General features: G+C 35.3%; 1 protein-coding gene across 2 annotated transcripts; it reads left to right on the top strand.

The window, feature by feature from the left end:
- Window positions 1–574: 574 nt before the first annotated feature.
- Window positions 575–10,289, top strand: LOC131628556 (helicase-like transcription factor CHR28). 2 transcript variants are annotated; one of them, XM_058899385.1, is made up of 12 exons: window positions 575–970; window positions 2,299–2,377; window positions 2,681–2,986; window positions 3,111–4,267; window positions 5,066–5,137; window positions 5,957–6,034; window positions 6,130–7,009; window positions 7,656–7,786; window positions 7,923–8,144; window positions 8,773–9,390; window positions 9,558–9,767; window positions 9,866–10,289. In XM_058899385.1, exons 1-12 carry the CDS (start codon window positions 842–844, stop codon window positions 9,968–9,970), a joined length of 3,987 nt encoding a protein of 1,328 aa, XP_058755368.1. In that variant the 5' UTR covers window positions 575–841; the 3' UTR covers window positions 9,971–10,289. The 2 variants fall into 2 exon arrangements, with proteins under 2 accessions (XP_058755368.1, XP_058755369.1); XM_058899386.1 differs by having other exon boundaries at window positions 832–970; window positions 2,304–2,377.
- The last annotated feature ends 530 nt before the right edge of the window (window positions 10,290–10,819 follow it).

Raw genomic sequence — 10,819 nt, 5'->3', positions numbered from 1 at the left:
GTGTATATCTATATATTATCTCTAATCATATTTTAAAAATGTCAATTTTACCATAAATATATATATGATATTTTGTTGTTGTTGTTATATACGAATATTCCATGTATCTATATGAATGAATTAGTAAATTTAGATTCTCTACTATATTTGCTTAAATAAATCTAACAATACCAAATAAAAAAGAGAAAATCCAATAATTATTTACCAATTTAAACATCTTTATGGTCAAATAACCCAAAATTTTATTACAGAAAATAAATAAATAAAATGCTATAAATTCGCGTTATAAATTTTTAAATATTCACCTAATCAAGAAAATCTAAATAAAAAATAATAGTGTAAATTATAAATAAAATTGAAAAATCAGAAACTGAAAATTCGAAAATGACTCACGAGGAATCCAACTCATAGTTATAGTATCTTCATGACTGAAGTATTTGAATAAAACGGCGTCGTAGAGGTTCAATTACCGCGCGCACTATAAAACTTGAATAACAAACCCAATCATCGTAAAGCGCACGCCTCACTAACGTGCGCACCCTTTACGTACCCCAAACCCTATTTAAACCTAACTTCACACAATCCACGATCAACTTTGTCTTCTTTTTCTTTCTCTCTCTAAAACTTCCTCTCTCTCTAAAAAAAAGTCGCATCACGAACCTTCTCAGAAACCTCCATTGATTCTTCACGAACCCCTCTCTATCTCTTTCTCTCTTCGGAGAATGCGATTTAACGTGCTGCTTTTCAATTTCGAGAATCGGCGCCGGAGGTTTTTGGTTTGCGGAAACGGTTTGGATAATTAGGGTTTCGATTCGATTGAGCTTTTGGATTGTTGGTGACTATGGCGGATGATGAATTTCAATTTCCGACACTGTTTGGGGAGGATGGAGATGAATCAGATGACGAGAAGCTTGCAATGGATATCGAGTCTTTTCTCAGCGTTCTTGATGAGGATTGTGATCCTTCTGAGGTACGGTTACTGGACTTGGTTGTTGTGGTTTTTGTGCTTGATTTGAGTGTATGAAGAAAACCCTATCCCTGTCAATTTTACGAATGCTGTGAATGGAGGTTACTAGAGTTCCGATTTGGGTTTAGAATTCAAATATTCATGATTTGATCCTCGTTGCATGGCTGTTTATTCATTGATTATATAGGATGATTGGATTTGCAGTGTAAACTTTTTGCTTTTTTTTTTCCTTGAAATTTCACTGTTTCGTTGGTTTTCGTTTGCGGCTGTTTTGATCTGTATAGTTCCGGTGAAGGCCAATTTGTTGTGTATATATTTATTGTATGGTATCTAAGGTATTTCATTATGAGTTGTACAGCTTTGGAAATTTTAGCCACATTTGTTCATGTCAAGGTGTGTAGATAGATACTGAATAAACAGTTTTGAAGCGGTTTAGGGTATGTTTGGATGGGCTTATTTGAGCTTATTTACTGCCATAAGTTTTGTGACCCTGTTTGGGAGATTTAAACAACACAACTTCTAACATTTTTCATAAATTTTTTTGAACTTATTTTTATATATTCTTCAAGATAGCTAATGAAAACAACTTCTAACATATAAAAACAATTTAAATTTATTTTATTTTTTGGTTATAAAAATAGCTTATGCGAGCTTATTCATAAGCGCTTATTTTGATAAGCATTTGTGCTATAAGCTGCAAATAAGCTGTTAATCTGATAAACAGCTTATTTATCCCAACACGGCCTTAGTCTAGTAGAAAAAGAGTGCCATTTGTTTATAAGACTTTTAGTGAGAACTGCCTTTTAAAAGAGTGCAATTTGTCGAGATTCAGATGGTTGCTACTCTCTAATGAACAAATTCGGCTAAAATTGGAGGAAGGTCGAGAGTTTTAAAATCCCCATCCTATAGCCTTCTTTGATATTTAAAAGATGAAAAATTCCTTGAAATTACTGCTGCTGGTTTGTATGTCTTCATCTTTACACCATTTACATGAAGAAATAAATTTATTTTTACTGTACTTTTGATCCTTAGTTCTTTATTGTAATGTAGAAGAACAATTGATATATTTTTTACAATTCCATGTGGTGTCGCTTCACTCGTATTTGGAGTTAAATTCGGAGGTGCTGAATAGATTGTCAGTGTTGATTCTCTTGGGGCAGTTTTTAGTTAAATTCGGAGTGTTATGTTTATGTTTCTCTAAAACAATATACCTTTCCTGTTGATGTTCTTTGTATTTTTTGTTTGAACGCGTCTTAAGGATTTTGAATTCGATTGGCCAAATTCATATGTATCTCACCAATTATAATAATTTTCTGTATATAATGCTGCAGAATAGTCACGAGGATTCTTCATTGAAAGACGTTTCACCTGGTGAATCTGGGACCCATGATAATTTTTTACTTCACAATGGTATGTAAACTTAGGTGGCCTTTTTTGTGGTAATTGATTCTTGTCCTTGTTGTTTGTATTTGGTCTGGTTAATTTGTGGAATATGAATTTTCTTGAGTTTATTTTTACTTTCTGAATTTGGTATGTGTAATTCGTAGTTGCTAATATTTTAGAGTAGATTGTTATTGCCTTGGCTCTCAAGTGATTGAATAATCACTTTTTCCTAGCTTTTACCTTAGTAGATTTAGTCAGCCTGTTCTAAATTCTGCTAAGATGAATAAAATTCAGGGACATAGGTCTCAACTAATTCATCTGATTCTGCAGGGAATTCTTCCATGCTTGACTACGAACATGAAAACCAAGGACCTTCATCACAGACCTGCTATTCCCCAAATGCTTTTGCTGGTGGTTACAGGGACTCATTCTCTGTTGTGGAAAGTGATGAAACTTTCTATGCAGAAAGGGCAGGAGTTTCTGAACGTGAGATGCCTTTTTACAGTACAGACACTAGTTTCGCTGAAGCAAATTCAAATGCCGTAACTGTTTGTAGAGATAATTTGAACTCAAGTCTGTGGAAGGGTCACAATACTAGCCAAATCAAGCATGTGGCAGATGATGTAGAATCTGAATGTATGCGAAATCTTCTGGGTTATCATTAGACTAAGATATTGGCATTTCCATCATTCTTTCAAAAGCTTCATATCTTTGTCATCTGAATTTTGCCACTAGTCTGATTTTTTTTTCCTGCTTGCAGATGCTTCTCACAGCTCTATCATTGAGAATGTTAATGGAACTTTTGCAAATTATGGAACAGCTTTGAAAGACATTATTGGAGTTTCTAAGCAGCAGGAAAATGACTCATGCACAACTTCTGAAATGCCGTCTGTGGATGTTGACATGCCCACACATTTTGGAACTTCAACCGATTCTACTTTTTGTCAAGGTTCCGATGCTCCTAGTGATTTTAGTGGCTACTATCCATCTTTGAATTGTTACCAGGGTATAGATGTTAGACCTGTTGTTACTGACAGTTCTGCTTATTTGCCTAATGGTGTTTATCCTGAATTCTGGAAAAATGAAGAGACAACAATGGACATGAAGGTTGAAAAAATGGAGTTCTTAACTGATTCTGCAAATATGATTGGCGGCATGCATTTGAATACGTTTGGTCCAACCCCTTTTCAGGACAGGCAATTTATGCCAACAGATAGTGAATATCCTTCATTTTTTCCTGGTAATGTTATATTTGAAGACCGTGAATCAGTGCAACAATCATCTTGTGCTCCGTATATTTCTTGTGAAGGCCAGTCATTTAATGTCAAAGCTGAAGGAGATGAAATGGGTATGCCTTTCCAAAATACTTTTCACAATGACCATGCTGAGTTAAATGCTGGTCTTGGGGTGAAACAATTACCTCATATTTTCCCTACCATTGAATGTCAGAATTATGATTTTTTGAAGGATGAGGATAGTGACACAATCGTAAAATCTGAGGATGGCAATTATTATCAAGATCTTATCGATGAAACTGCTAAACGTTTTCCAGGAAATACAGGAAATTTGAATTTCAGATCCTTAGACAAATCTCTCTCTATTGCCCGGGCATCAATTACCAATGGGAAACAATATAATTGTGGTATGAGTGAACTAGAGAGTAAACCAAGCGAATATAAAAGTATTGATGATTCTCAACTTTCCAGAAGTACTGAGGGATCCAATGACGAAGATGACTGCGATGTTTGCATTATTGAAGAAATCAGTCACCCTGCACCTACAAGTCGATCTGCTGAACCCATTAATTCTCGTAATATGTCACAATCTTCTAGATTTGACTATACTAAACCGTATATGGCGGGAGGCACAAGACCAAAACCCCGCGATGAGCAGTACATATTACGAGTTGCATTGCAGGTTGGCACTTTTACCTTGGCAATTACTAGAGTAATCTTTTCACATGCACAACTTATTTTCCTTCTGTTTTTGGTCTTGATGTCAATGTTCTATTTGATAATTGTTATGGCCCTTGTAGGAATACAAATTGATAGAATTTGGTGGAGCACATAATGCAAGTGTGATTTTAAATATTATCTCATTTGCTGTGTTCTTTTTTGGGGGTTTGTGTATAAGAAAAGAAAACTTGGATACAAAATAGAAGAGCCTGTAGTGGAGAAGTTGGATTTTTCATGCTGTAGCTTATTATCATCATTGTCACTATCATTCAAAACCAATCATTCCTTCCTAGAACTCAGAAAATTGCGTATGAAGGGATGAGGGGTTCCAAATGGTTGTGCTGCGCTCTGAAAAAATCAAACAGAAGATGATTTAGTAAATGAATTAGGGTTTTAAAAGTAAAAATATTGGGCCTGACGTTATGGTATATTATTACTCTGTTTTTTGAACTCTTTTTGAAATTATAATTGGGCCTAATTTTTTATAATATTGAGACCAACGATGATCTTTATTACTATGGTTTATATTTATCTATAATTTAACACTAAATTCATTTATTTATTTACTATCTGGTTGAACTAGTTAAACCATGTCCTGTCAGTCTCGTTTGTTCGATCTTTGGTCTGGTTTCTAAAACATTGGTTTCTCCCCTTTTTTTTTGCCTAAATTTAAACTTATTAGTTTGATTTGTCGGAGGTATTATAATATATTTGCTTACCATGGCCTATGAAAGTGAACTAACATTGTAGTTGATTGCAGGATCTTTCTCAGCCAAAGTCAGAAGTTAGTCCCCCAGATGGGTTGTTGGCTGTTCCCCTTTTACGTCACCAGGTTACTTTACAAATTCATTCTTTTAAATGTTTTTTGTAGCTGTTTAAAAAATGTTATTATAGGTCCATTTATGTCTCCCATACCAGTAGATCTGCTTTCAAATTAAAACAAATGGGAATGTGGGTTTTATGGTCTGGATATGGGATTTTCTAATCAAGCCGGAAATGGATCATTTTTTATGATCTATTAATCTTATTAATGAATGAATTGTATCAATGCTTGGAACTATGTCACAGGTTTCTTGCTCGCACACACTGAATTAGTAAACACAAGATACACATATTTCAGTCCCTTTTATGGGTCTGCTTATTTCCTGCCCTAACCTCCAAATTCTTACTGACAACTGTATATGTTCTCTCCCTCATTCTCTTTGCCTTACACACCCTTACCACCCATACCTGCTTCGTTTGCAGGGCGGTGCAATTTATATTCCTATCTTGACCCTTGGTCATTGCATCATTGCAGCTTTAGTAATCTGAGTAACCATATGAGCATAGGAACCAATAGTTAGTGGTGTTCTAGTTTTGTTTATGGTTCCGATCTCTGTTAATTTTAGACACCTTTGTTTTTGAAGATAGGAGATATCAATCACAGTTTCATTTGTTATTTTATCTGATAATTAATTGTTTCCCAATTTTTAAATTACGCTAGGAAGAAATTGAATATTTTTGCATCAGACATTTGCTTTTCTTTTCAAGTTATATATTGTTGGTTGACTTGAAAAAACCTGTGTGAATCGCTTCGGTGTGTTCCCGTGACCCCCCTAATTTATGTTTTGATTTCCTTGGGTCATCTAACTGATAGAAATTATTGTGTCAGAGAATTGCTTTATCGTGGATGGTTCAGAAGGAAACATCAAGTTTATACTGTTCCGGAGGAATTCTTGCAGATGATCAGGTGAGCACACTGTTGCCGTTCTGGGATCGTTATTGGCTGTCAACAAGCATTTGATTTCCTTGTGAAGACTTGATTTAATACCTTTTCTCTTGCAGGGTCTTGGGAAAACAGTGTCAACTATTTCTTTAATACTAAAGGAAAGGCCTCCATTGCTCAAGACATGCAAAAGTGCACAAAAAAGTGTATTAGAAACCTTGGATTTGGATGATGACCCACTTCCTGATAATGGTGAAGTGAAGAAGGAATCTAACGTGTGTCAACAAGATACATCTAACAGAAATGCAATCACAGGTGGGAATTTGTCTGTGCACACAAAAGGCAGGCCATCTGCAGGAACCCTTGTTGTTTGTCCAACTAGTGTCCTGCGACAGTGGGCTGACGAACTGCAAAATAAAGTAACCTGCAAAGCAAATCTCTCTGTGCTTGTGTACCATGGAAGTAGTCGAACCAAAGATCCTTATGAGCTTGCCAAGTATGATGTTGTTTTGACTACTTATTCAATTGTTAGCCAGGAGGTCCCTAAGCAGCCTCTGGTTGACAAAGATGACGGAGAAAAAGAAACTTACGAAGATCATGCTATGCCGAGTAAGAAAAGGAAATGCCCTGCTAGTTCAAAAAGCAGCAAGAAGAAAGGTTTGGACAGCATGATGCTTGAGGATGCTGCACGTCCTCTTGCAAAAGTAGCCTGGTTTAGAGTTGTCCTGGATGAGGCCCAAAGTATAAAGAATCACAGAACTCAAGTTGCAAGGGCCTGCTGGGGTCTTCGAGCTAAGCGCAGATGGTGCTTGTCCGGAACTCCAATCCAGAATTCAATTGATGATCTCTATAGTTACTTTAGATTTCTAAGATATGATCCTTATGCCGTGTACACATCTTTCTGTTCAACAATCAAGATTCCCATCAGCAGAAATCCATCAAAAGGGTATAGAAAGCTGCAAACTATCTTAAAGACGATCATGTTACGTCGGACAAAAGGTAAGATTTGCATGTGAGAATTTTAGATCATCACATCAGTAAGTTAATTATTATTTGAGTTTATTGTTCTCTCTGACAAAATAATCATTTTCGTGATATCTATCACTTCCTTAGCTATACACTCCCTTCTAAGTGATAGAAATTAAATTTAGAACACGTTTTGATGATATATTTTACATTCTTCTTTTCTTGTATTGTTACCAATTTTACTCCCTCCTTCTCACTATGTGTTGTTTTAACAAATAAAATTTGTTTCAAAATGAATGTCATTCTCACTTTTCAATGTATTAATGATTGCTATTTTTTCAATTGTGTCCTTTAATTATTACTTGTACACTACTTCCAATACATTTATAAGGTTAATTTAGTGTAAGTGCAATGTTTTATGACAATTCCAATACATTTATAAGGTTAATTTAGTGTAAGTGCAATGTTTTATGACAATTCCAATACATTTATAAGGTTAATTTAGTGTAAGTGCAATGTTTTATGACAATATTATTACATTTTTTAAACTGTGTGCAAAAATCTTGAACGACATGTATTTTGAAACGGAGGGAGTAATATGCAAGAATTCATTCAATTGAATGACTGGCATTAGATTGAAATTTGTTTGTGACCGTGCAAGTGTGATCATTTTCTGTAGGCTCACTTCTGGATGGGGAGCCTATTATATCTTTGCCACCTAAATCTGTGGAGTTGAAAAAAGTGGAATTTTCACAGGAGGAACGTGATTTCTATTCCAAGCTAGAGGCTGATTCACGTGCACAGTTTCAGGTACTCTTACTCCTTTAAAAAGTTGACAGATTACGATATTCAAAAGCCCTGTTTATTTTCTCAGCAAGATGATTGCTGCCTGTAACTTATTTTATTCGAAACCCTTATTGAGTTTCTGTTTCTGCTTGTGTTATAGGAATACGCCGATGCTGGTACTGTGAAGCAAAACTATGTCAACATTTTATTGATGCTTTTGCGCCTTAGACAAGCCTGCGACCACCCTCAGCTTGTTAAGCGTTACAATTCTACTACTCTCTGGAAATCTTCTGTTGAGACGGCCATGAAGCTTCCTCGGGAAAAACAGCTATATCTTTTGAAATGTTTAGAGGCTTCCTTGGCTCTCTGTGGTATCTGTAATGTACGTTTGCTTTGCTCGTGCTTGTGTGTGTGTGTGTGTGTGTGTGTGTGTGTGTGTGTGTGTGTGTGTGTATATATATATGTATATGTTTTGATGTTGATGTGGCTGCTAGGGTCTATGCATTATCTTTAGTGTGCACGGGTATTACTATGTTGAAAAAAGTAATTTTAGAGTGAGGAGGAAAAAATTAAAATGATTTGTAGTAGTGTTATTCCTTAATTATAAGCTGATCTTATTTGTCTGTTTATAAGATCTCTTACGTCTTACTTTGGGTGAACTACAAATAACTTTTCAATTTTTTAACAAAATGGTTGTTGTGGTTATGTACTAATTTAGGGCGAGTGGGGGTAATTGAAAACGTGGAAGAAATTAAAATGAAGGATACCTGTTTTCTGTTTTCCCCTTGCTTTTCAAGATAAACAGGATAGTGGATTGAGAATTTTTTTAAAACCTTTTTCTTTATAGAAGTTGAAATTATAAGTAATATTGTGAAGTATATTTTATATTAATACATGATGCTATATTTCATAATTAATGCATCATATTGATTGACCACATCTCTTGACAAAATGTATTTTGGTACATTATCTTTTCTGCTTTAACATTCGTATCACATGATTCTATGCAGGATGCTCCTGAAGATGCTGTTGTTTCAGTCTGTGGTCATGTTTTCTGTAACCAGTGCATTTCTGAACATCTAACTGGTGAGGACAATCAGTGCCCTGCTACAAATTGCAAAACTCGACTTAGCATGTCTTCAGTGTTTCCCAAAGCCACACTGAACAGTTCTTTATCTGATCAGTCTTGTGATCTTTTGCTTGGTTGCTCTGGTTCTGAGGTTGAGGATTCTGAACCCTGTTCTCAGACTAAGCTATATAATTCTTCAAAAATAAAAGCTGCACTTGAGGTGTTGCAGTCATTGTCAAAGCCACAATGTCGGACTTCCCAAGAAAATTGTGTGCCAAGCACTTCTAAAGAAAGTACTGATTGCAGCTCCACTTCTGCTGACAGTGGAAAATCTTTTAGTGATGTTCACAAAAAGAAAACTATGTTAAAGGAGAAAAGCTCTAATGGTGCAATTGGTTCTCTAGGGGAGAAAGCTATAGTGTTTTCTCAGTGGACGGGGATGCTTGATTTACTTGAAGCGTGTCTTAAGAATTCTTCAATTCAGTATAGAAGACTTGATGGCACAATGTCTGTCCTTGCAAGAGATAAAGCTGTTAAGGACTTTAACACACTCCCTGAGGTTTGTGTAGTCATAGATAATAATTTCAATGCTTGAAGTTCTAGATTTTTCATGCCATGAGTATTGTTACTGAACCAACCTCACATAGAGAAACCTTGGTTGTAGATGATTTTATTTGCGTCTTCAGTAAGTATATGTTTTGGTAAGGTTGATCTGTTGTGTTTCAGGTAACAGTTATGATAATGTCTTTGAAGGCTGCTAGTCTTGGTCTGAACATGGTTGCAGCCTGCCATGTTCTCATGCTTGATCTATGGTGGAATCCTACAACTGAAGATCAAGCCATAGACAGAGCACATCGAATTGGACAGACTCGTCCGGTTACAGTTTTGCGTTTAACTGTCAAAGATACGGTTGAAGACCGTATTTTAGCCCTGCAGGTATTTTTCTTTGTTCCGTTCCATGTAAGCTGCTATTTTCATTGCTGGCACGTATTTATGGTTGTTGAGACTTGATATGATGTTTGATATATTTGCAGGAAAAGAAGCGAAAGATGGTTGCATCTGCGTTTGGAGAGGATGAAACAGGTGGTCGTCAAAGTCGCCTTACAGTGGATGATTTAAAATACTTGTTCATGATGTGATTAGGCATACATAGAAATATAATTTTAATTTTTTGAAATGGAAATTTTTTCCATGTGAGCTGGCGTCATTGTTGGTAGCTTTTTTGGTGGCAGCTTAAGACATAGTGAAATTTTATAACATGGCCTTCTGACACTTTGACATGAAGATTATGTGAATTGTGGTTATAGTTTAGTCTGAGATCATTCATTCTCTTACTTTGGAATTTTGGTTTAGGCTTTTGGATATTGTATAGGTCAGAGAGCAGTAGCTTAGACAGCAACATAGGAATTATTGTTCTTTGTAAATATTATATAAAATAGATAATTTCCCCCGTTTCTATTCTTGCCCTATTGGTTTTTTATTTTAATTTTTGATAAAAGGTTTAGTATATCTAGATTATATGATTATAACAATTGTTTGTAATGAAGCTCAGTTGATATTTTTTTGTTTGTTTAAAATCTCTAAAAATCGTTAATTGGTTAATGTAAAATAATCCGTGAGTTGAATGTTATATAATATCCGTTTAACTTGTTGTATTCTCAGGGTATTATTCTTATTTAAGCTCAAAGTTTATATGTAACACAATGACTGAAAAATGCTCAACACGAGCTTCATGATCCAGAAGAGTTTCAACTTCTTCACTTCATAGGAAATAAGAGAATTTCTTATTCCACCATTCCACCATGTGGAAAAGAAATCTATAGAAATTTGAAAATGCCTCCTTGTTTTGAAAATGCATTTTCGAATGTACCATTTGTATAATTCAATAACGGAGAAAAGCAGGGTCACCCTATTGCCAAACAAAATGTAGTTTCGGAGATCCAGACCAAAGAATTCAAGGTGTTATTGGTTGAGCAACCTAGTAGGAT

This window comes from Vicia villosa, unplaced genomic scaffold (genome assembly GCF_029867415.1).
Source record: "Vicia villosa cultivar HV-30 ecotype Madison, WI unplaced genomic scaffold, Vvil1.0 ctg.000464F_1_1_1, whole genome shotgun sequence".
NCBI lineage: Eukaryota > Viridiplantae > Streptophyta > Magnoliopsida > Fabales > Fabaceae > Vicia > Vicia villosa.
This window is presented reverse-complemented; position numbering and strand designations above follow the sequence as displayed.

Bases quoted from the DNA above. Each gene is read 5' to 3' on its own strand.
- LOC131628556 (XM_058899385.1), top strand. From the start codon at position 842: ATGGCGGATGATGAATTTCAATTTCCGACACTGTTTGGGGAGGATGGA. The intron at 6,035-6,129 runs GTGAGCACACTG...TTTCTCTTGCAG, and splicing joins GAATTCTTGCAGATGATCAG to GGTCTTGGGAAAACAGTGTC. The intron at 9,391-9,557 runs GTTTGTGTAGTC...GTTGTGTTTCAG, and splicing joins ACTTTAACACACTCCCTGAG to GTAACAGTTATGATAATGTC.